This window comes from Balaenoptera musculus, chromosome 8 (genome assembly GCF_009873245.2).
Source record: "Balaenoptera musculus isolate JJ_BM4_2016_0621 chromosome 8, mBalMus1.pri.v3, whole genome shotgun sequence".
Classification (NCBI taxonomy): Eukaryota; Metazoa; Chordata; class Mammalia; order Artiodactyla; family Balaenopteridae; genus Balaenoptera; species Balaenoptera musculus.
The window spans coordinates 26768025-26795474 of record NC_045792.1 but is presented as its reverse complement, the minus strand read 5'-3'; the positions used below and the strand labels follow the sequence as shown (position 1 = coordinate 26795474).

At 35.1% G+C, this 27450-nt stretch overlaps 1 protein-coding gene across 1 annotated transcript in view; it reads left to right on the top strand.

Annotated features, from left to right (window-relative positions):
- The window catches only part of GRIA4 (glutamate ionotropic receptor AMPA type subunit 4), a 529834-nt gene that overhangs the window by 337766 nt on the left and 164618 nt on the right, over nucleotides 1-27450 (top strand). The window contains exon 5 of the mRNA XM_036860032.1: nucleotides 14782-14966. Within this exon, the coding sequence (XP_036715927.1) occupies nucleotides 14782-14966 (185 nt within the window). The remainder of the gene's footprint in view (nucleotides 1-14781; nucleotides 14967-27450) is intronic.

The following is a 27450-nucleotide window of genomic DNA, read 5'->3' as shown; positions in this document are numbered from 1 at the left end:
CTGTTTTTTATTCCTCACCAATTTATCAATGAACATAGATTTGATCTGAATTACATTTTAAAATGAAAAATTATGTTGTTGTTTATAATAAGAAAAAAAGTTGAAATAACCTAAATGTTAAATAAAATTTGACACACCATGCGATAGCATACTCTGTTACCATTAATAATCATGATATAGTTCTATGTTTTTGACCTGAAAAGATACAAATGATCTATTACTAAAGAAAAATGAGGGTTACAAAAAAAGCACGTGTATAGAAATGATATTCTTCCCTCCAGGACCATGCTGCACCAGTGATCATTTTGAATGACCAATATTACATGATTTGTTAAATATTTTGGATATCATGTCTATATGTATAGTAAATCATTTTGTAAAGTGAAATGTAATTAGTGTAAATAATCTTAAGTGTAGTAAGATGAAATGATAGATAAAGAAGGAAAGGAGGGATAGATGGATGGGGAGAAACAGAAAGAAATAGAGGAGAAAGAAAATGAGAAGAATGGGAGAGAGAAAGAAAGAGAGACTTCTGGATCCTCATTTTATGTGTAATATTTCATAGTCTCTAGTCTTCAGCTACTGATTTTGCCACTGACTTCTTAAGAGGTGTCTAGCATCTCCTCTACCTAAGACTCAGTTCCCTTATTTACAAAATAAGAGTTTTCTTCTCTCTTTAAAAATTTATGATTGCTAAATATGAAAATAGCGCTCAGCCGCATTCAGTAACTACTCAGCCATATTCAATAATTTTAAATTATTTTCCTACAGGCCTCCAACATTTACAAACACACCTTCCCATTCCCTACCTGGGCCACTTGTGATCATTAGCTTACATTTGGTAGCATAATAATAGTTGCTTTGCATTTAGTGCAATAATATTTGAAACATGGCATCATAATACAATAAAAGTATACTCATCAGAGAAAGATATACCATGATTTTAGTATTCAGTCTTATCTTTCTTGGATCCAAAGCAAAACAGGAGACATGTTTGGCTAAATTTTTATTCATACTGTTTTACAAAAGGATCTAGATTAGGAGGATCTAGATTCGAATCTTGATTTAGAGAGGCAAACTCTTTCCTCATTTGCATTATAAAAGGAATTTATCAAGGTTCTTTCTTCTAAAGGGCCATTATGAATGCTTTATTACCTTGCGAAATATCTGATGCTGAGGTCCAAATAAATAAGTAGAATATAAAGATTCATATCTGATAATTAGATCCTTGGTGAACAGCATATTCTTTAGATCACTTTCTTCAAATAGTAACTGCTAGCTGGAATTTTATAACAGGAATATGAGACAGTGATATGCAGGAAAGTATACTAATTTAGAAGTCAGGAGACCTCTGTTTTGGTGTCTACCATACCTAGCACTTACATCTTGGTAAGTCATTTTTTTGGGGGGTGGGGGCATTCATTCCCTCAAGTTCAAGAATTTGGACTACATTATCCCTAAAGTCTCTTTGGGTTGCAAATAGTCAATGAGATCTTAGATTTGCTAGGGGAGCAGAATTGCATTCCCAATTGCAGAGACAGTCTATATACTTTATGTAAAAGATATACAGATGGCAAAAATCAACATTCTGTTACAAAATTCAGAATCCAACTTATACTCTCTTCTGGACCCAAGACCACCCCACATCTACAAAGAGGTGAGTCCCAGGATAAAATAAAAGTATCTTTTGAACTCTAGAGTTTTTCAATTTGATTAAAAAAAAACAAAAAACAAAAACTTTTTTCCTAGATTGTACTGAAATAGTGCAATTTACAAAAATTGCTAGAATTATCAAGGAGGTATCATAAAATGCAACCCATGTTTAAAGAAGTCAGCATTATTTGAGGAAATATTGCATATAGACTCATTTAATTCTAAGTATCTATCTGCAAATGAGCATAATTTCAGAAATGGACTATAATATATTTTCACAAACCCCAGCACTAAAAGCTTTTTAGAACAAAGACAATAGTTGAGTTCAAGTATTATTTTTTTTTTTTTGGCTGCGTTGGGTCTTCCTTGCTGTGTGCGGGGATTCTCTAGTTGTGGCAAGCAGGGGCTACTCTTTGTTGCAGTGTGCAGGCTTCTTGTTGTGGTGGCTTCTCTTGTTGTGGAGCACAGGCTCTAAGCACATGGTCTTCAGTAGTTGGAGCACGCCACTCAGTAGTTGCAGCATGTGGGCCCCTAGAGTGCACGGGCTTCAGTAGTTTTGGCACTCAGGCTCAGTAGTTGTGATGCACGGGCTTAGTTGCTCTGTGGCACGTGGGTTCTTCCTGGACCAGGGATCAAACCTGTGTCCCCTGCATTGGCAGGCGGATTCTTAACCACTGTGCCACCAGGGAAGTCCAAGTATTATAATTACATTAATAACATTATGAGCCTTGAGGGAACACTTGGTGTTTAAAATAGTCAGAATATAATATAATTCAAATTTTACATTTTAAAAACACATAATGAAGAAATTTGTACCAACTTTATGAATTAATTCATCGGATGCTTTACAATAACTAAACTAATAAAAATCAAATTCACTAACAATTAATTTGATAGTGACTTATTAGTTTCATCAAAATGAACCTTGAAAACCTTGAGTTTCAGTCAAGATGTCAGTGGTACATAGACAATCTATAGATTGTTGATTCAGAAACCAAAGCAGACACTGATTTACTGACTTATTGCCATATTGCAAATAGCTGATTGAAAAAATGAATAGCTTGATCTGACTTTTCATCCTGATTATACAAACTTGGCTCAAATTTGTTACAGTAATAAAAGTGTATACAATTGTTTCTAAATCCATTACAATTTTCAGGCAACCTTATTCTAATTAAAAATAAAAGTACTTTTTGGTTTGACTATCTTAATACCTATTCAAATAAATCGCCTACATTAATCCCTCTGTCAGCAAAAGCCATCCCATACTGTGATTCAAGTATAACTTATGAAATACTGCTGTAGGGTTTTGTGACTCCTTCTAGAAGGGAAGAACTTGGGCAAGCATGTAGATCGATCTAAACAGTAATTCAAAAGCTTTTTCACCAGAGTTTACCTAATTCTATGATTTAATGTTTGATATCCTTACAGAGAGAAAGCAGTTGATGGTATGTCCTGAGCAGTGCAGGGACGACATCATTAACCAAACTTGACCACAGGACAGCATTCACAGGCTATTGTCAACGAAGAAACTTTGTGTTATTGTAATCTTTTCAGTGGTTGTAACATTTGGATCAGATCTGCCAGAAATTCTTGGGGAGCCGGTACTGAAGGGAAGGTGCTTCATTTCTCTGTGAACCTGGAATTAAAGCAGCAAGCATATCCCCAGCATGAATAGAGGACACAGCACTCCTTGGAAATATCCATGGTACCTAGGAGTGCTTCACAGTCAGGGATATTTCTGTGGCAGAAATTAATTCTTAATAGGGGAATAAAATTAACCCAAACAGAATAGAGTTAAGTGTTTGTTGTATTACAGACCATATCATAGAGGAGAATAAAAGGCAGACTTTAATATCAGACAGAATGAGGCTCTACCAATCAATAGCTAAGTAGTTTTGGCCAAGAATTTAACTTCTCTATCATCAGTTTTCTTTATACAAAATGAAGACAATAAAACCATCCCCATGCCCATAAGGCAATTACTACAGTCTATTATGGATTGTGTAGACCGTCAATGATTGTTAGTTATTTTTATTGTTATCTTTATTATTATTAAGCTTGATCAAATGAGGGAGGGGTTATATAAAAAGGCAGGATTTTTACCCTGCCATTCAATTCAATATAACTCATACTGACCATATTCTTTCCTTTGTGTGAAAAAAAAAAAAAAAAAAAACTAGAGAAACAAAAATGAATAAGAACTCATCTCATACTTAAAGAGAACTAGACAGGTAAACTAGAAATTGCAATTATTGTAATTCAAACCCTTGAGATAAATAACTGTGACTCACTGTATACTTAGTACTTTCAAAAGTAGCATATAGTACTTACTTGATAAAAAATTTAATTAATTCAGTGAGACATGAGGTATAATTATTGTACAGATAGCTAGGGAAATATAAAGGAAAAAGACAACAACTCAATATAAGAAGGTCAGAGAAGTCTAAAATGGCCTAGAGCTAAAGCTGAGGCTTAAAGTAGGATTAGAAATTGCAAGTGAGGATAAAGAATACAGACTCTCTTAGCACAAGGAACTGCCATTGCAACGCATTAAGGCAAGAGAGAACCTGGTTTATTCAGCAATCTACCAATCTTTAGTATTACTTGAGTGATGCATACCTAAGAAAGATTGGTTTGGAAAGATAAGCACCCCTCCCACTGTCATCTCCAGTCATTTCTGTCCTGTTCTTCCTTCATTTTTCCTCATAGCATTTACCACCTATTGTCATTATACTGTAAATGTATTTGTATATTTGTTTGTCTGGCTCAGCCACTGGAGTGTAAACTTCATGAAGATAGGCATCTTTTACTGTTTTTATTATTTCTATACCTGCAGCCTCTAGAGCAATGGCCTGACATATAGTAGACCCTCAGTAAATATTCATTGAATGAAAAATGAAAGAATAAGTAGCGATTTGCTTATTAAAGACCTTAAATATAATATTTAGGAAGAAATATCAGGATTGACTTGGTATAAGGGTAGAGAAGAGTGCCAAGTCTGAGAGTATCTCCTGGGTTTCTGACTAAAGTGACTGAGTAAATGGCTAATAACCAAATATGGATTCAAGAGTAAGAGTTAAGTGTTTGTTTTCATTTTTGTGATGGTGTGGGATGTTGAGTCATACATTATGATTCTCCCAGAGTTGTAGTGAGGAATTCCCTCACCTATCAAGAATTCACAAAGTATTTCCCTCAAATGTACAACAGTATTCTACATTCATTCTACCATAAGGAATGAAGCTGATGTTTATTAACAGCTATAGAGCAAACTATTATAACTAATAAAATCCTACATTATCATCTTCATTGCATGGAAATCAAAAGTGGACAATTAAGAAATTCAAATAACCTGCCTCAGAACCATATAGCTGAAATGAGAAAAACAATTTTTGCAGTTGAACGTAACTGAGTCTACCACTGAACCCATCATTTGTCACCTGGCATGCTGTTGAAGAAGTTTCTCTTTATTTAGATGATAAACTCAGCATCATTTCCCTACTAAAGAAATTTAATAGTGAGTAATTAAGTGTATTCATGCTCATGGTCCCTGCCATGAGTTTACAAATCAGTGGGATATAAAAATTAGGCTAATCATATGGTGAATACTTACTTCATCCTGTGCTTGTCCCTACTAGAAACAGAAATTGTCTCACTAATTGTATGCAAATCCTTTCACCAGAATCATCACAGAAAATTATGTATTGCTACTCCTTTTCTAAAGAGAAGACAAAAGTAACATTTTAAAATATCACTTTCAAATCAACAAAAATGAATTGTTTTGGCTTTGTGTGTAAAAGCCAGATCAAAATTAATATTATTTACAGTACACAATTTGGAATTTAAATCTAATAAACTGATATTTAATATGTTGTGAAACACTTCTGTATGTTTTGTTGCTAGTGACGTTTTCATGATTAATTAAGGAGATATATTGGCCTCAAACTTCAACATAGTGTATTGATGAATAAATTAATTGCTGTTTTAAGAACCAGAATTCTATGTAGAGCATTGGCTCTCCTGCATCCTTAACCAATGAACCAACTTTTCAGGGTTAGCTGAGGATTTGTTTTTATGAACCAAAAGTATGCCTGTTTTTATCATTCAGAATATAACCCTTTCTAAAATGGATTTCACAATTCCTCTAATTCTATGTTTTTTGAGACTTATTTTAGCCTTTATTAATGACTCAAGAAGGTTGCTATGAAGACTGATCATGAAAACTTTAGAGCAATTTCCAGGGATAACCTAAGGACTTGCTGTGGTGTGCAGGGCTCTTGGCTCATACCACTCGTGATCTCCCTCTGCCCCAGTTTGGGAGTTTTTGTGTTTACTTGTCACATTCTTTTGGGGTCTAACTATATAAACTAAGTCATTTTCATATCACTTTAATTCCACTGAATATTATTTATTATAGATTCAGAAATTAGATTGAACCATAAGACATTTGCCGAAATTTGAATATTTTAGACTAACAGAAATGGCAACTTCTTATGGTTCTACCTGATATAATGAAAAATCTCCTGACTCTTACATAGATAAATACAGAACGAGGGAAAATGTATAGAATATAGAGAAAAGCAAGCAACTGACGTTCTCCTTTCAATCTATTTTTTTTCAGAACCTATCTAGATTAGAGGAGTTATTGCATTACACCTATATTAATTTTAGTAGCCTCCTATTTGGGCTATCTTTCTCTCTTCTCTTTCTACTTATATCCTTCATTTCCTCTAATATTATAAATTCTAATATACTGAAAGCAATTTTATAAATCTGTCTCCTTTCTGCTCCAAAATCTCCAGTTTCCCTGTTGACAATGGAGTAAAATTTAACTTTTAGTAGTTTATTATTCAGAAGTCTCACTGAGTGCTTTTTAGTTGCCAGGCACTCTTCTAGCACTGTGAACAAAACAAAATCTGCCTTCATGAGCTTATATTCTAGTGGGGGAAATAAATAATAAACAAGGCTAACTGAAAAAAGTATATAGTATGTTAGATGGTGATGTTAGGGAAAAATAAAGCAAAAAAGGGCAATAGGAAATCTCAGGACAAAAGTTTGGAGAAAGTAGCCTAGGATGGGCCCACTGAAGAGAGAGCATTTGGGTAAAGACCTAGAGGAAATGAAAGGATAATCTTTGCAGACCCACATTGGAGAGAGCACACGAGGGCAAAAGCCTGAGTTAGAGTATCACCTGGCAGGTTATTGCAACTGCAAAGAGGTAAGTTTGCTACTGATGTCTGAGAACGAGAGTAGATGAGGTCAGAGATGTGGGGCTATGCAAGCTACTGTAAAGAATCAGTGAGAAGCTTTTGGCTGTGAGTGATATGATCTGGCTTGCTTGCTATGACTAGTCTGAAGGAGGCAAAGGCCGAGCAAGGGGACTTGTAAGGAGATAATTGTAATAACCCAGACAAGAGATGATGTGGCTTGGACCTAGATGTTGGCAGTGGCTATAGGGAGAAATGGTCAGATTCTTGATATATTTTAAAGATAGCACTGACAGAATATGCTAAAATATGAGATGTGTTTGTGAACGAGAAGAGTTGATGATGACTGTTATTTAAAGACCTTCACAACACAGCCTCAACCTTCCTTTCTAGTTTTATCTCCTGCTTTCCCTGTTCACTAAAGTGTGGTGGAAAAGTCCCTACAAGTGAAAATGGAAAGCCTGAGTTCAAACTGTGGCTCTGCCACTTATTAGGGTAATGATTTGACATAAATCACATAATCTATCTTTATCTCTATATCTTCACTTATAAGGTGGGGATAATAATACCTACTTCACAGGGCTCTTAGGTGATTCAACTGTATTGTAAAATGATAATAAAGCATAATATAGTTTATGAATCCAGTACTCCAGAAAACTAGTCTATTAACTATTAATAATTTATTAAGTATTCTTTAAGCTTCCACCGCTCTGTCTTTGCCTTATGCTGCAGTAACTCCTTCCTCTTCACCATCTCCACCCATTAAACCCTCCCTGTCCTTTAAGGACCAAATCATAGTACAGGTCATTCTCCCTGCAGTGAAATTCTCTCTGAGGGGCACAATTCCTCCTCTCAATTCAACACTTTGCTTTCCCAAAGTGTTGGCATATAACTTTAACATGAAAATTAGGTCTTAAGTACTTTAAGTGTTTAATATGAGACAAACATTATTTTGGTGACTGTTAGTTCATACATCTATATTTTAATCTCCTTATGAAGATATAATGGTTGTATTTTATGCAAGTTTTAATTGTGAACTTTATATATTGTGATATTAAAAAATAAGTAAAATCAGAATTGTGAATTTTATGTAGTGTGCTATAAAAAGTAGATAAAATCTCAATTGATGAGCAAAATAGTAACTATATAAATTATGCTAGATATCTATTTCTTTAGGAAATTGGTCTTTAGTCATTTGGCTTTAAAATTACACAAATTTTTCAAGAATGCTTTTCTTGCATAAAAAGAGATTCCCTTATATTATAAAAAGATATTGATAAATATCCATAGTGCTGAGGAGATAAAAAATGCTAGAGACAAGCTTGAAAAAATATCCAATTATTCTTAGGGAATATTCAAAATCCACAGAGATGGTCTCTAGAAAAATTGATGTGTATAGCAAGAGAGAAAAGTGAGTTTCTCAAACTTGTGTCAGAATTTAGCATACTGCTTTGGGTGATGAAGGAGGTGACTGCAAAGACCATATCATTAGAAGTTACTTGACATCTGAAATCCAAATAGAAAAATATTCGCTTCTTCAGGAGATCAAAAAGACCTAAGAGTTTCTTCCAAAAACAAGTAAAATGAGCACCAGAAGAACAGATTGTCATTATGCTCAAATCTTCCTTCTCCTTATTCCTTATGTTTCAACAGTAAACAAGTTGCTTTATTCTGCCACTTTAATATAGAAATTACTCTCCTTCCTTATTATCTCTCACCTGCATTACTTCGATATGGCCTCCCAACTGGTTTTCCTGTTTTTTGTGTTACCTTCATCCATTGTATCCTTCACACCTTAGCTAAACGATCCCTCTAAAACACATGCAGTTCTGTCAGTCTCTTCTTAAAGTCCCTGAGGAGTAAAGGCCAAATTTTATAATATGGTAGAGAAGGCCCTTATGAGATGTCCCTTGCTTGTTGCCTCTCCAGCCTTTGAAGCTCTTCCCACAGTCCACAACAATTTTCCACACACCCTCCTTGTTCTTCCAAACACACAACATAATCTGAAGTATTTGAAGTTCCTGAATGTGACCTGCCATGCTTCTTCTGATCCTCTTGACATCCTAATTCCTCTCTATGAAATTCCCATTAATTTATTTCTGTGTTCAGACAACTCTTTGCTGAGCATCTACTGAGAACCACTAGACTAAATACTGAGCACGGAAATACTCACTACTTTCATGGAGCCTACAGTATGGGAGTGGGGGGAGGAGAGGGAAGACACTAATCAGGTCATCATTCAAAATATATGGTTAGAAACTGGTAAAAAAAAATCTCTGAAAGAAATATACAGAAAGCTACAAGAGATTATATGAGGGAGAAGTGATCTAGTTAGAAGGTAAGTGATGTCTAAGGTGAGGTCTGAAAAATGAATAGAAGGCAAAAGTGGAAGGAAATAGTCTTTTAGAGGGAGCACTAGCATTGTGCAAAGGCAATGAGGTGGAGATGCATGCTACCTTTTAAAACATCTGAGAAGGACAATGTTGCTAGAGGTTAGAAAACAAGAATAGTAGTGGTACAAAATGAGACTAGAAAGAGAGGGAGGAGACAAGTATGACCAGATTTTGGCATGTATCATAAAAGAATAGGAAAACATTGAAAGCTTTATTCAAGGAAGTACCATAGACTTTCCAGACAGAAACAAACTAGACAAAGATTAGTCTAGTTGCCATGTAAACAAGTGAAATAAAATTCTCCAGTGGTCTAGTTCTAGAAAAGCCCAAGAGAAATAAGAAAATAACGTATGCCTGGGAGGAGGAGTTTAGTGCCTTCAACCTGTGGCAAATAGTTGAAAATATTTGCTATATGCCTGTATAAATAAGGATTAGGTTCAGTTGCAACTGACAGAAAACTTTAAAGTTTTAAAGTATCAAATTCCTCTGTATGATATCTCTGAATTAAATATGGACACTACAATGTAGTGGTCAAGAGACAATAAATGTTATTGTCAGAAAATACAAGAAGACTTAGGGAAAATCTAAGACCCAAAATAGCCATCTTTGAAGAAGGATTTTCTATTTTTACTCTTGATTTTTTGTAGAAAAGGGAAAACTCAAGACATTCCATCTTACCTCAGGTTTACATGTATGGCTTCAAACTGGTAAGTTGGCAGTTCTTTGCTTATTTTCACTATGCCCTTCTTGAACTATGGCATAAATAAATGCTATAGTCACAGCTGCAGATAATTTTAACCAAGCTACATTGTTGGTTACTCCTTCTGTGTTCTGAGATCTTAGAGTTCAGACTGTAGACTTTGAACATGTTATTTCAGTACCTAAGCTGCTTTGGAAAGAGTCCAAACCAAATGGTTACTAAATCAGCTCTGTAGTGCCATCATGATGGCATTAAATGCCGTGAGGATTACAGAATCGTATTCCTCTCTATGACTGAGATTAAAACACAGTATAAAGTAGACTTTCAGATATACACACCTTTCTCTTGGAGTATACCAGCTTTGGATGCCAGTAATTATGCCAGATGAGAGAAATTGGGTAGTAGTGGGTATCTGCATAGCAATCTATAAAATTAATGAAAGAGGCTTTAATTTGAGTAAGTACAAACTGCTGCTATATCCCTTTGTCACTTCTTTTTAAGCTCAACGATGCCACATGGGACAGACCCAGTCCTCTCCTTCCCAAATGAGTTTCCATGGCCTCAATGTTTCTCTATCTCATACTTATAAAGGCATATCCTTCATCTCATTAAATTAATTATTCTGATGATATTCCTCTTAGTTTCTATATTTTCACTTCTCATTTTCTCCTCAATTTCTTACTTCTCTGAAATATGACTCCTATATTCAGCATTCCATTGATGCTACTCCTGTTGTGTGCACCAGTGACCTCCTAATTAAAAAGCACTTTTCTATCCTTATCAAAGAGAAGGGTTTTTTAATAGCATACAGATAACTCTCTCCTTTTTGAAATTATGTCCACTCTGACATAAATATTTCCTGACTCTCCTCCTGCCCCTCCATGTGCAGATAGTTGAATCAAATAACTCTTTCAAAAGATAACATCAAATAAATAAGCCCAGATTTTGTTGCTAGCAGCCGAATATCTGGATGGTACTACTCACCCAAAATAGGTCATTATTCATGTGTGATATAAAAAGTGTTGATGTGTAAGGATACAGTAGCTCAAGACTGCTTAAATCACTATGATTCTATTTAGCATAATTAGTAATATCATTACATAACATTTTAAAAATATTTGTATGTGTAATTGATAGTGTTCTTTAATAACCATGAAAAAGCCTTTAATCGTTTATTTTAATCCAACAATGTGATCTTGTCCATCATACATTTTCACTACCATTCTAATAAAATTATTTTGGGTCTTTTGAAGTTACTTATACAATACAGTGTAATTTGCATAATAGTTACTTAAATATCAGTTTTGCTAGATCCTTGTCAAGACAAGAATCATAACTTTGTTTATCCTGGCATACCTTAAAGAATCTTGAATATCTTGGTTTTCAATAAATTATATTAGATTAAAATGTTAGACAGCTTTTAAATAAAAGCAAGACTTGAAAATTCTTTACAGTAGTGAACTCCCCATTACTCTTGTGATATTCACCTAAAACTGTAGCATTCATTTTCTGACCAACAATATTGCACTACAGATTTTCTAAGAACTAGGAGATACAAATCGTAGGCAGTTGTAGAATTAGTATGACTTGACTTGTGATTTTCTAGTTTATATAACAGCTAAGTTACACAATCATAGATTCAACAGCAGTATTTTCTCTGAATTACAATATATTCCCAACTATCTTGGCAAATAAATAAGACAGGCACATCTGAGTTGCAATGAATAAGATAGGATATTAAAATCAAACACAGCTTGTAAAAGAACTCAAATTTTCAACTGGGCTCTGAAACTATAACTGTGTGTCCTTTGCATTAAAAAGATGCCATTTATTTCTGACTATGATTAATGGTTCTTTTTAGGCAGCCAACTTTCTTTGCCATTTAACAAAGATTGTGTCCTAGGGTTTTGTTTTATTTTAATTCTAGTGTCACTTCTAAATCTGAAAAATCAGATAACAAAATGTTGAATTTGAATTATAATTTTGTTTTATTAGCGTGAATCGTTCAATATCTGTTATGCAACTGGGAACATGTATAAATTTCATCAGAAGATGTGTGGCTCTATATTCTGTAAAATTCCTGTAGGCAGGAAAATAACAGCCTAGCACTGACATGAATCCTGATATCCACATGACGTGATGATAACGAACAAAGGCAATATCTAAAGAACAGTGCCAAGCTGTGAATTGGTCACAGGGATGATGTGTATGGACATAGTTATTATTTTTACAACATGCAAGAAAATCAAACAAAAAGTTTTTAAATTATTTTGGTACTACAGTAAATAAAAGGAGAAAAGGGAAAATAAGATGTCAATTGGTATTTTTAAAAAGAACATGTTCATAGGTGTCAAAAACGAATGAAAGAACATTGATTCACTCAGAGAGCAACTCCCAGTAACAGGATAAATGAGGCATGAACGTGTACATTAATGTTGTCTAACCCAAGTTTGTGTGCTAGATGCATAGTGAGGCCAAACAAACAAAAACGTCGGAGTTTGGATCAGAGAAAGGTTTACTGATCTAGAGGGTGCTGCTCTCCAGAGAAGATGGGAGATGTAGGTTTGTCTCAGATCCATCTTGCTGGTTGGCCAGGGTGCAAGGGTTTTAAAAGCAAAAAGGGTAAAAGGGGAGGGGGCTTTGTAATTTCAGCTTCCCATAGATCTCAGTTGCAGACTTCCTGTCACCGTCTTATGACTTGATGTGTCATTGGTGATTTTGATTGATTGTTCCTGCAAAGCAAATTAGTAAATCATGGTCTTGTGATCCTTTAACTTCTTTCTAGGAGAGAGCAAAAACAATAGTTGAGACATTTTATTATTTACTTAGAGCATTATGTGATGGTCAAGAATTTCATTTCCCAGTTGGCCCCTGATGTTTTTTCTGTTAAGACCTTTTGGGCTTTGTGTTTTCTCCAAGACCATTTGAGTTTGCTTCACCTTTGTTTCTGTGTTCCCTCACTTCCCTAATTAGTAACTGATGGTCTTTGGAACTCAGGGAAAGCCTAGAAGACTAAAGCCTTTCTGTAAAAACAAGAAATGGGGGACACCGAGGGACTTTTGAACCCAGGAGGACCCCTCAGAGTCCTGCTTGATTTCATTAAGACAGGATGCAGACCATCATGTTACATATGCATATAATAGGAAACAAGGGAAAGAGTACTGGATTTGGGGCAGGGATAGGGGGAATCTAGGTAAGATTTGAAAAGATAATTACAGGCATACATTACAAAAGGAAAGACTAAATGAAGCAATAGATATACTAGAATAATTATATAGTAATTAACATGCCCTCTTTCTTCCTCTTCAGGGAATTTTTTTCATTTTGATAAAAATTAATCCTGACTGCCACAGTATTTCATTTGGCAGGATATCAGGTAATTTATATTTCAAATATGACCTCATCATCAGTTCCATCTGTTGATATTAAATGAACATCCGTAACGTTTGAAACTCTGACTTGTAGAAAACATACCTAAAAATAAAAATCCTTGAATCTGAGAGACTCACATACCAAACAGAAAACTGAATAAAAGTGCTCTTATCTAGCAAATGCTTTGCATTCATTTTAAATCTTCACATTTAATCCACCCAGCTCTCCACTCTAAATCCAGGGACCAAGGGAGGGAGAAACTATAGGCAGCTGCTGCCATAGAATGAGCTCAAATAAGTGTTAGACCTTCTTAAAGAGGACTAGCATTTTTTTTATGCTAAGCCACAAGGGGAAAAAATAACAGGCTCTGATCCTAAATAACCTTTGTTTAAATGTTATACATAGATTCAAAGAATCTTTTTTTCCTTTTTTTCACATTCCAACTCAAAACTGAGAGCTGGAAAAAGCAAGATTTCAAGACAATGTTGTCATGAAGAAATATTCTAAGTGCTGGGTTCATGAGTTTGCCCCTTCATCCTTAACCCAGATATTAAGACACATGACTTCCCTTCCACATGCAGAGAGATCTGAATGAAGAACAGGGTAAAGACCATTCCATTCCCTCTGGAAGTCTGTCTCCAGCTAATAAATGCTCCTTTTTCAGCAATCTTAAAGGCACCTTTTCAACCTTCAAGACCCAATTTAAGTTGTTTCTCCTCATGGCATTTTTCCTGGTCCCATTAAGGCAGATTTAACCAAACTTTCCCTTGGGCCAACACTTTCCCTTGAGTACGGCTATCATTACACAATTGTAAACTAAGCTGCATTTGTTTATTTGAATGTCTGTTTTCTCTACTAGATTATGAGTTTGAGTGCCCATTGCATCACCTAGTTTTCATTCAATTCACCTCCAATCCACATCATTCCCCTACCAAGATAGGAAGAGTTAAATAATGCCTTCTCCATTTACAATAATGGGTCCTCAATAAATACTGTTGCAATGTTTATTTTATGACACAGTTGAACCCAAAAATGTTGTTACTACTTTGCTCAAGGGGAAAATCAATACAGTTGTTCAAACTTAATTCTGTCTAGTGAGTAAAATTAGCAAAAAGTTTATTAAATTGTTCTTGACTACAGGTGGTACTAGATTTTGTTTTTGGTTTATCTCATCAAAAATGTGTCTAAAGCAATGTAATTGTCTTTAGTAGAGGGATTTTGAGAGCTTACTCAAGGTATGATGTTGCTACTTCGTTCAAGCAATATTTTTAAGGAATGTTTTTGCCCTAAGTAAAGAAAGTAAAATTGAATGATTCAGAAATAAACACTCATGTTTTTAAATTTCTAATAATTCATTGTATATTTTGGAATATAAAAATATTGATGTAGACTCAGTGCCTGCATGTTATTTAAGGGCATGTTTTTAGTAACCCCTCTGGATTTTTTTCCCCACTAGGATACTCGATACTTCAAGCTATCATGGAAAAAGCAGGACAAAATGGTTGGCATGTCAGTGCTATATGTGTGGAAAATTTTAATGATGTCAGCTATAGGCAACTTCTAGAAGAGCTTGATAGAAGACAAGAGAAGAAATTTGTAATAGACTGTGAGATAGAGAGGCTTCAAAACATATTAGAACAGGTAAGTACTGGACTTTATGTTATTATTAACCTGGACCTTCTACAAAAATAGCTGACCTTTTTTGGCCCATCAATATCTTCTTCTAACCATTTAGCCTGAAGTGTGGAGTTTGGGAGTTTTCATTCCATGATTTATCTATCTCCAAGACTAAATCATAATCTTTTATCACCAAAGGCCATTGTGGTTCTCAATGAAGTTAGAAGTACTTTTCCTCACACATTTTTAAGACATGCAGTAGAAAGGACTTTTTGTGACTCAAGAGCTCTTGACCTCCTATTTTCATAAGCATTAAGATTGAAGATTAATGCCATCTAAAATATTAGAAAATGTGACTCTGTACTTTTTATAACCTTTAGAGAAATAGCTCTGTGAGAAATATCAACATGAATTAATAAAGCAATGAAATAAAAGAAAATTAAGTGGCACAGTGTATATAGCATATTTTCTTCTAGATGTTGTAAGTAAATACATTACCACCACAGTGAAGATGGTTTTCAAATCTCCTCACAAGGGAGAATCCTTTAATAAAGCTTTCAGTAAGTATCTGTTGATTTGATTTGAAGCATACAGGAAAAGATAAAATTGAACTTTGTCAGTGTGTTATATGAAAGAAAAATATCATCAAATAATGGATAACACTTGCCTTGCCCCTAATCCTGCATATCATGATAAAGCTTTAAAGGCTGTATTTGGCCAAAATTGCAGTGAATGAATGCCATCTAGTGGTTTTATAAATGTTTGCCCATATTTATCTACAATATGTTAGGTTAGCTAGACAATAATGTAGCATGTTTTATTGGTTAGTTTGCTACATACAGTTTATTTGCATAACAATATGATTTGATTCGTAGTAATAACTTACCAATTTGGAGGTTTATTTATAAGAACAAGTTAAGTACTCAACTATACATACCAAAGCCAAGATATGTTTCAGAGATTTCTCCTTAATATCCAGGGACGCTGAACTAGATGCCGTAAGTTTTCTTCTTCAACTATAATTAGCATTTGTAAATGTTAACAGTAAAAAAGCATGTAGTATTTCTTTTAAAGTTCTCGTGAAGCCAGACTATACTGTAAGGAAAAATGACAGAGTACTCTCCTTCTGTTACCCTTTTATAGAAGAAGAAAAACAAACATTTGATTGATTAATTGTGTTATTATTTTATTAGAAAACGTTAATTTTAACCTGTACATCACTCAGGTGTATTCCTCAGGGAATCCAAGAAATCATTAAGGTTGTGATTATACAAGGTATATGAAACTTTTAGTCTGCATTTATGGAATCCAAGAAAAAACTCTCCTACTTTCTTAAGCAAGACCTGGTCACTTCAGCTCAGACTCCCATTCTCCCTCCCTCCCACTCTATCCCTATGTTGAGAGTTTGAGTTGTTTGACATGAACAACTGAAGATTTGTAAATAACTCTTCATGAATCCCACAGAACAGTCAATTCTAACATCTTCCTGTCAGTGGGTGAGTAAGGCTCAGAAAGACCCTAACATAGCCAAAAATAAATAAATAAATAAATAAATAAATTTAGAAAGACCCTCTAGTTGCTAAAAGACTTGTGCTTAAAAGACCACATCTGGAGAAGGCAATTGAGTGCCTAAAGCACATTGACCCATTTCAGAGGCTTAGCAGGTTTCTAAGAAGAAAATCAGCACACCCAGGTGCTATGGATAAACTTGTTGAATAAATAAGCCTTAAATAAGCTCTCACTAAGGGAACCAAGCCTCTTACTTTTGTTATGATTTCAAAGAAATTATTTTTTTTCCAGTTTTATTGAGATATGATTAATATATAACATGGTGTAAGTTTAAGGAATACAACATTATAATTTGATACACAAATATATTGTGAAATGACTACCATAGTAGGGCTAGCTAACACCTCCATCACTTCACATAATTACCGTTTCTTCTTAGGGGTGGGAACATTTAAGGTCTACTCTCAGCAACTTCTAAGTGTATAATACAGTACTGTTAACTATAGTCACCATGCTGCACATTAGATCCCCAGAGCTTAGAAAACTTGAGTGTTTACCATTACCATTTCTATTTTAATTTCTTCAGAATTCTAAAAGGTTTCTTTTCTATCATGACTGCATAGTAATAATAAGACTATTAATAGACTTTTGTCTCTTTAAAATGCGGCTCAAATATAAATCTCATAAATTGTAACAAAGTCTACTCTACTGTAAGAATATATTGTGTTCTTAATTGTCCTATAAAATTTCTCCCCAAGAAAAACTGTTTTCTCTTCTGAACATTTTTTAACTGTCTATATTTTAATTCCTGTAGCTCTAAGCAAAATCACTTTTAATGTTTCTTGACTCATCTAAAAACAAGAGCTAATCCAAACTTTGTCAGGAACTTGTACATTTACTTCAATAACTCTGTGTTTCAATATCCTCTTTAATAAAATGAAATAACAATAGAAAACAATTTCAGAGACTCAAACAAAGCATTTTTTAAAAAGTAAAATGCTAAGTAATCTTGATCAGAAAAATGTCTCTGATTTTTTTCTATTAAAGTATAGATGATTTTCAGGTGTACAACATAGTGAATCAATATTTTCATAGATTATATTCCATTTAGAGTTGTTATAAAATATTGGTTATATTCCCTGTACTGTACAACATGTCATTGAATCTTATTTATTCTATACATCTATACATAGTAGATTGTACCTCTTAATCCCCTACTCCTGTCTTGTCCCTCCCCCCTTCCCTCTTCCTGCTGATAACCACTAGTTAGTGCTCTATATCTGTGAGTCTGTTTCTGTTTTGTTATGTTAATTACTTAATTTTTTTTAAAATTCCACATATAAGTGATAACAAACAGTATTTGTCTTTCTCTGCCTGACTTATTTCACTAAGCATAATGCTCTCCAGGTCCATCCATGTTGTTACAAATGGCAAAATTTTATTTCTTTATGACTGAGTAATATTTCATGCTATATATGTGTGTGTGTGTGTGTGTGTGTGTGTGTGTGTGTATATATATATACATATATATATCTCACATCTTCTTTATCCATTCATCTGTCGAAGGACACTTTAATTAGTTCCATGTCTTAGCTATTGTAAATAATGTTGCTGTGAACATTGGGGTGCATGTATCTTTCTGAATTAGTGTTTTTATTTTCTTCAGATATATATCCAGGAGTGGAATTCCTAAATCATATGGTAGTTCTATTTTTTAATTTTTTACAAAACCTCCATACTATTTTCCATAGTGGCTGCACCAGTTTACATTCCCACCAAAAGTGTAGGGTTCCCTTTTCTCCATATTCTTGCCAACATTTGTTATTTGTGGGCTTTTGACGATGAAAACCATTCTGACAAGTGTGAAGTGCTACCTTATTGTGGTTTTGATTTGCATTTCTCTAACAAATAGTGATGTTGACCATCTTTTCATGTGCCTGTTGACCATCTCTGTCTTTTTTGGAAAAATATCCGTTCAGGTCTTCTGCCCATATTTTAATCAGGTTGTTTGTTTTTTTGATCTTGTGTGGACTGTTTATATATTTTGGATATTAATCCCTTATCAGTCATATCATTTGTAAGTAATTTTTCTCACTAACTAAGTTGTCTTTCTATTTTGTCAATGGTTTCCTTTGTTGTGCAGAAGCTTTTAAGTTTAATTAGGTCCCATTTGTTTACCTTTGCTTTTGTTTCCTTTGCTTGAAGAGAATGATCCAAAATATATTGCTATGACTTATGTCAAATAATGTGTTCTGCATATGCTTTCTTCTAGGAGTTTTATGGTTTCCAGTCTTACATTTAGGTCTTTAATCCATTTTAAGTGTTTTTTTTTTGTATATGGTCTGACAAAATGTTCTAATTTCATTCTTTTACGTGTAACTGTCCAGTTTTCCCAGCACCACTTATTGAAGAGACTGTCTTTTCTCCATTGTATATTCTTTCCTCTTTATTGTAGATTAATTGACCATAGGTTCATGGGTTTATTTCTAGGCTCTCTATTCTGTTCCACTGATATATGTGTCTTTTTGGTGCCAGTACCATACTGTTTTGATGACTGTAGCTTTGTAGTATAGTCTGATGTCAGAGAGTGTGATACCTCCAGCTTTATTCTTTTTTTTCTCAATCTTGCTTTGGCTATTCAGGGTCTTTTGTGGTTCCATATAAATTTTCGGATTATTTGTTCTAGTTCTGTGAAAAATGTCCTTGTACTTTGATAGGGATTGCATTAAATCTGTACATTGCTTTGGGTAGTATGGACATTTTTTAAATGTTAATTCTTACAGTTCATAAACATGGGATACCTTTCAAGTCTTTGGGTCAGCTTCAAATTCCCTTCATCAGTGTCTTATAGTTTTCAAAGTATAGGTCTTTAACCTCCTTGATGCAATTTTAAATGAGATTGTTTTCTTGCTCTCTCTTTCCCATAGTTCATTATTAGTGTATAGAATAGCAACAGATTTCTCTATATAAATGTTGTATCCTGCAACTTTATTAAATTGGTTTATTAGTTCTAATGGTTTTTTAGTGAAAACTTTAGGGTTTTCTATATATAGTAATATGTCATCTGCAAGTAGTGACAGTTTTACTTCTTCCCTTCCAATGTGGATGCCTTTTATTACTTTTTCTTGTCTTATTTCTGTGGGTAGGACTTCCAATACTATGAAAATAGAAGTGACAAGGCTGGGCATACTTGTCCTGGTCCTGATTTTAGAGGTAAAGCTTTCAGCTTTTCACTGTTGAATAATGATGTGACCTGTGAGTTTTTTATAATACTAAACCAACTCTACAAGAAGTGTTAAAATGGAAAAGAAAAGGCTACGAGAAGTGAGAATTTATAAGAAAGGAAAAATCTCAGTAGTAAAGATCAAGTGGGATCAGAGCAGACACCTGGAGCAGGCTCAGGCACACACTGTGACAGCCCTGGCCTGCCAGTTAGAGCCCCAGGTCAATCCTAAACTGCCTCTTCTGCACTCGGTACACCCTGTTCAGGTGCAGGTCTAGGTCCCAGCCAGCACCATCATCTGCCTTCACCCTAGTGGAGAGTTGCAGCAGAGCAAGAGGGGCTGGAGCAGGCTGCCAGTGTGGGCTGGGTGTGCTCTGGGGCAGCTGCAGGAAACTGGTCAAAACCCCAGGGAGTTTTCAATCTGCTTCCTGCATCTTTTCCCAAAAGCAAGTGTGTGTGCACATTCTTCAAAAGTAAAGTGTCAATTTCTTTATTTATTTATATTTATTTTTGGCTGTGTCGGGTCTTCGTTTCTGTGCTAAGGCTTTCTCTAGTTGCGGCAAGCGGGGGCCACTCTTCATCGTGGTGCGTGGGCCTCTCACTGTCGTGGCCTGTCCTGTTGCAGAGCACAAGCTCCAGACGCGCAGGCTCAGTAGTTGTGGCTCACGGGCCTAGTTGCTCTGCGGCATGTGGGATCTTCCCAGACCAGGGCTCGAACCCGTGTCCCCTGCATTGGCAGGCAGATTCTCAACCGCTGCACCAGCAGAGAAGCCCAAAGTGTCAGTTTCTTACAGCCTCGTGTTAAGTCCAACTGGTTTTCAAACCAGCTAAGGGGACTTGTCTTCTCAGTGCAAGACCCCAGGTATGGGTGCCCAATATGTGGTTCGAACCCCTCACTTTCGAGGGAGAATGTCCAACCCCATGATATCCTCCTCCTTTTCTGTGTCCCCTGCTAGGGATGGGGGTTCTGACCTGATTTCTTCTCTTCCCTCTCTACCCATCTCTGTGTGGATCTTTCTTACAGTCTTGTTAGTGGAAGAGCTTTTCTGCCAGTTTTCAGTTGTTTACAGCTAGAGTTGCTCCACATATAGATATATTTTTGATGTGTTTGCAGGAGGAAGTGAGCTCGATGTCCTCCTTCTCTGCCATCTTTATCTCCCTTCAAAAAATGCCTTTGAAAAAAGGTAGCCCTTTCTCAGAAGATAGTGAAATTAATACAATGAGGATAAGGGGATGTGTTAGTAAATTTCTAGAAGGATGGGCACACTTCTTATTGTGGTGACATGCTGTCAATAATTACTTCATTGACATTTTAATTTGTATCAATTTTCAAAAACATAATGGAAATAGCTCACAATTTTCTCTCAAAATATGTTAATGAACAACTGCTTCAAGAAGCACTTTATCTTCTGTACATGTTTTCCAAATTATTTTTATGCTATGAACTAATTAGTTCTTATAAATGTATTGCTAGTTAAAATAGCAGTTAACCACATATTCATTCAAACATCTCAAAACATGAGTTTCAAAACAAGTATTTGAAAATGTGTTTTAAAGTTATATTGACTTTTCCACCATAAATTACACCATAGAAAAAAATGAAAGAATTTATGTAAATATCACCCACTGAGCTATTTAAGGCAATAGAAATACAGCAAAACTACCTAGTTAGATTTATTATATTGTTTGTTTCATGCTGCAATAAAACAAATTACATTTTGTCTCTCTAAATCCAATGGGCAATTTGGTTCACTCATCTGCAGAATAAAACTGTGAAAAGAAATTTAAAACTAAAGATACTTTTTGAGTATTTGTTGAATATGTGATCAATTATTGATAGAAAGAGTTTCAATTTTTACTTAAAGTAATATACCATTTTGGACACTAACATTATTCATCTTACCTAGTTTTCTTCATCAATTATTTTACAGAGTAGCTCAAAATAGCTTAATATAGCTGGAAACAAATGAGTTGTTTTCATATCAAAATAAGTGCCCACTATAAAGTGGGAACCTTTTCATATATTATTTATTTTCACACATATCCTTTGATTTTAAATTTTGGACTTGATTGCTTGCAAAAAGTCCCTAATGATTTTATCTTATGCCTTATCAGTTGGACATTTAAGTGTCAGACTTTGATTCATATGTATAACCCAGTATACAAAAATGCAGCAACAAACTTGATCGTAACTGTCTTTCAGGCATTAAAGATTATTTGAACAAAATAGCACTTAAGGCTAATGGTTGCTCACATATTTTTAATCCACCATGAAGAAAACCCAAGAGTCATGCAGCTAGATTTCTGTGTTCTATAGTCAATGAAACCTTCCTTTTCTGGAATACAGTCTGGGCAGTGGGATGGCATGTACTTTCTTCTACCTCTTCTTTTGGTCAATTGACATATTCCCAAAATAATGATGTTTCCAAAAATGATGAATGTTTTTAGTTTTTGAGAGATGGGTAAGAAATCTTCAATTGTTAATTTTTAAAAAGTAAGTGGAGTAACTTAATGCCTATGACTCTTATTCTCCTTATTTTAAATAAGGAGCATTGGGCTTATACGATATTGAAAAACCCTGCTCACGCTAAAAGTCAATAATGCTATTTCCAATGAAGACTTCCTGATAATTGCATTTGATCCTGAAGCAATATATAATTTTACACATAGGCTATACGTTGAAAAGAAGCATGAAGTAAAACCTCAGTCAAGTGGCCATTTCAGTATATTCATTCATTCTACAAATATTTATTGAGTGTCCACTTTATTTAGGTCGGGCATTATGCTCTGCTGAAGATAAATTTATGAGCAATTTCTGTTCTAGTTAGTAACTCTTATCTGGTTAACTAAGGCTCAAATCAAAAGCATTTCCTAAAATCCTACTAAAATATATTCTTTCTTTTAGAAATATAGTACATAGAAAATGATCAATCATCTCAGGAATTTTGCTATGAGTGCCAGTTCTTATTCAATACATGATGATATGAAAGGCATTAGATAGAGAACTGGAACTATATTGGCCCTAGGACAATTTATTTATTTGGCCGTAGGATGTATTTAAGGAGTCTAACCAAGTATTTATCAGGAGAAGATGGTATGGGCCAACCTTACAGTATGAAATAGATGTTTAACAAAAGAATGGGGGAAAATGGCTCTACAGCTGGCTCACAGTTATCTCAAACTGCCTCTAATCCATACCCAAAGTGGTGCCCCTTTCAACAGTATTCTCGCTTTCACTATATGAAAGGGAAATTCAGTGTCCCATTAGACACTCAGATAATTGGCAAACCCAGTGACCTTGTCATACTAATTGAAAATTAATCAAAAAAGCCTAAAAGCCATGACTGACCTCTCAGAGGTTTGTTACATCACCAAAGGAAGCCAATAATTCTATCTCAGGGCATGATCAATTAGAAAAAGGAAAATTCCTTACAAACAGAAATATGGCTGTTTGCACGTAAGTGGTGAAATGTGGACATAGCCCCCAGCTAACTTATTCTAAATCCAAGGCTACCTACTTACCTAGTACTACCTAAATGAGATGTCAGATCCCAGACAGGATTTTTGGCAAATTGCCAAATGTGTGGCAACAAGTAAGACTCTGTTTATTTAGAGTCTGCATTTACAAATTTTCAGAATTCTCTAACATAAAAAATTGCACTAAATCTAGAACTCTACCCAATCCACCTCCACTTCCAAAAACATCTCTGGCTCTGAATAAAGCATCAAAAACACTCAAAGGCTTCAGTAGCCTGCCTCTTATGCCATAACTGGTAGTATCATTATCTAGAAGGAAATACGCGTTTTATTTAGTTACTGGCTAATGGCCATAAAGTCATTTTTTCACACTAAAATTTTAAAAGAAAACACAAAAACAAGAGTAAGGGATAGACGAGACAAAAAGAAGCACAAAGAGAAGGGTAAAGCTACCTTCAGTTACAAGGAGTAGTCACTGAAGAAGAAATCTGATAATTGGAGATAATAGCTTTGATTATTTGAATCATCTATAGGATTAAACAGCACACATTATAACAGTAGGGATGAGTCAACAGTAGTAGACTAGACAATTTTGCCCTTGATTCCTTATATATTAATTCAACATCTATGTGCCAGACATCATTCCAGGCACTGCAGGGCTGTACAAAGATGAGCAAAACCTGGTCCCTACACTGAGAATGCTCACACTCAAGCTGGGAACTCAGAAACACGAATAAATAATTACAAAACAATTTGATGGGTTCAGAAACAGAAGTATTACAAAATATATCAGGAACCCAGAAGATGTGGTGACTGAATATAATCAAGACAGTCAGAAATGCTTCACAGAGAAAACAGACATTTAAATTGAAAATGCATTGTATTTTTCCAGGAACAGAAAAAAGGTAAGGATATTTCAGACAGAAACAATTGCAAAAACAAGGAGGTCTGTAAAAGCTCAGAAGGCAGATACTGTTGTGGGAAAACCCAAACAAACTTCTTGGCCAACCCATAGTTCTAGCTGATAAAAATCGGGTGGGAGCAAATGTAGAATTAGAGTGGCACAGTAATTTAAGATGAAGTGGTAAAGACCTGTAGTAACAAGAAAGTGGATTCTTTGTGTTGTATTAGTTTAGCTATCTGTCTTTGCTGTTGACATATCTCCCCATCAGAACAGGGTCTATTCTTATTATTTACCAATATATTCCCAGTGATATGAAAGAGGATCAAAAAATTATTGTGAAATAAATGAAAGTCTGAATGAGCTTCACTTGAAGACACAGGCAAGAGATATTTCTTTTATGCATTCAAGGGAAGAGCACCCAGTAACACCCAGAGTTTCTAAAGGTAAGCTCTCAGTTACCTGAGAAGCTTTCTTGTCCAAAATATCTCACCCACCAAAGATGATGGGAAATTTGGGTTTTCTAGAGTTTGTTGTATAAGCTGAAAAAAGCATAAGAGTTTCATTTCCATATATTAAAGTAACAATGCATAAGGTGCAACGGGAACAAATCAGGCACTCAAATTACTACAGCAAAGAAATTATATCAGCAATTTCCTACACTACAGTACTGGCAGAGCATGCTGCTTTTGCTTCATTATAAAGCTGCTTTTGCATATAGAGCTTTGCTCAGTCAGGAGCTGCAACAAAATAAGAGGAACTTAAAAGACATGAGGTTATGTCCAAAAAAAGGAAAATTTTACTTCTTTCATCTTACTTTTTGCCAAATTGATTTGAATGTACAAGTCCCATTACAATTCATGGGGTTTGTTGTTTTCATAGAAAATGAAAATACATTTACAGATCTCAGTCAGAGTAGTATAAATTTGTGGGAATTATAAAGGGGTCTCTAATTGTCTTTTAGCTACTGTTGCCATGGATGGAGCTATTCCTAATTTTCTTATAAAATTTTTTAAAAAGATAAATTGTAAAGTAAAGCAAGCAAAGAATATAAGTTTTTTTGAAAAAGAAAAATATAGTTTTTGTCTTAAAAGAATTGTGAATTCTAGGATTAAATTGTGTTCAACTAAATTTGTTTTAGTTGATGCTGCAAGAATACTTATTAGAATAGTTTCCATTATTATTGTTGTCAGAAATATTCAGAAGCTCAGCTTTAAAAAAAGAAAGATAAAGAAAAATATTCTTGATAATTTTAGAAATATAAAATAAATTAGTTTTACTAGCCTTAAATAGAAAGCAGCTGCATAGAAGTATCTACTATGGTTTAGGGAAAGACAAGCACTATTTCTCTTTAAATAGAAAAGAGAACTTCATAATTTATTTCAGTAGAATTTTGCATCTACTCTTCAAATGTTTAAAAGACAGTGAAATTAACAAAAAAGAAGTAAAACATTCAACAATACCTTTGAGGACACTCTTCTGAATCTTGTAAACATTATAAAAATATTTACTCTTTATAACTTCTAGAGTATATTAAATAGTTCAGTGATAAAGTATACTATCTGCCAGCAAATGAAGTGATTAATCTTTTTGATCACTTTGATTCAGTCAGAAAGGTAAAGAACAAATTCACTCCTAATTCTCCTTTTAAGATCAACTGTATAATCATTCAATACTCCCCCTACTGATTTTCTGTGTTTTCTCCGAGCTCATATACAACCAATGCCAAGTTTAAAATCAGATTGTGGCAGAAAATTAAAGTGGTCTTGTTCTTACAAAAAGGAAAAAAGAAGGAAAGAAGGAAAGAAAGAAAAAAAGAAAGAGAAAGAGAGGGAGGGAGGAAGGGAGGAAGGAAGGAAGGAAGGGAGGGAGGAAGGAAGGAAGGAAGGAAGGAAGGAAGGAAGGAAGGAAGGAAGGAAGGAAGGAAGGAAGGAAGGAAGGAAGGAAGGAAGGAAGAAAATAAAGGTTCACACAATCACTGGCAAATGGAAGAAAGATCAAGATTAGATATAGGGAATTCATTTTCTATTTTTTAAGGTTTTTTTCAAGGTCACATTCCAAATGATTTTTACATTCTTCCAAAGTCCAGGCTTAAATTGTATCTGTACTTGCCCTATGTCTTTCCCTTTAAAACCATAGAAACTATACTAGAAATATATATATTTGAATTCTATTTTTACAATTAATTTGTGTCTATTTCTGCTGATTATCATAATGTAAACTTAAAAGTCGAATAGTCTGTGTAAGATAATAATATATTACAAATATCTTGAAGCTAACAGAAGAGAAACAATTTTCCTTGTCTCTGCCCACCCCAGCCTATCATTTTTCTTTCTTAACATGTATACAACACTCATCTATTTGCTTATTTATTCAGCAAACATTTATCCAATACCTACTAATTTCCAAGCATTGTATACAAAGTTAATCAATTTCAATCCAGGGACCAGGACAAGGTGGCAGAGTAGGAAGATCCTCGACTCACTTGCTCCCACGAACACACCAAAATTACAACTATATGTAGAGAAACTATCTCTGAGACCAACCTGACGACTAATAGAAAGACTTCCACAGCTAAATATAAAAAGAAAAAGCCACGTTGAGATGGATAGGAGGGGCAGAGACATGCTCTAGCCAGAACCCACACTCCATCACTGCAACTCATTGCTGGAAGGAATATCATAGGCTCGGAGGTCGTCCCTGAGGAATGAGGGCTCCAAACCCCACTTTGGGCTTCCCAACCTGGGAAACCTGCATTGGGAACATGAGCTCCCATAATGTCTGACTTTGAAAACCAGCAGGGCTTATTTCCAGGAGAGCCAGAGGGCTATAGGAAACTGAGAATCCACTATTATAGGGTTCACACTTAAAAACTTACCTTCTCCCAATTCCCAGCACAGAGACAGTAGTTTGAAAAGCACCTCAATCATACATGAAGGAGATTAATCGACTAATTTTAGGGCACATGTCTGAGGGGCAGGGATCTGTTGGAACTTTCTCTGGGTACGGAGGAACTGGTGGATGCCAGTTTGGGGGTGTGGGGGGATGGAGGTTGTGGCTCACTGTCCACCTTGCTGGCCCAGCACTGTCAGGTGTCATTTCTTGTTCTCCCTATCGAATCAACACCACTCACTTTGCCTTGCATTCGCCTTGCTTTGGACCAGAGCCAACCAGCAATCCCCCAAAGCAGACCTGGCAGGCTCCCTCAGTAGGCACTGGAGCCCCTCCAAAGTGGCTCACCGCACCACCAGTCCTGTCAGGCACCCATGGATGTCACTGATGCCCCCCAAAGTGGCTCCACAGAAGGGCCCAGCCCTGCACATAAAAGTTTTGTAACAGTTGCAGCTGGGCCTTAGAGCCAGACTCACCAAAGACCAACCCCACAGAGCAGCTCTCCC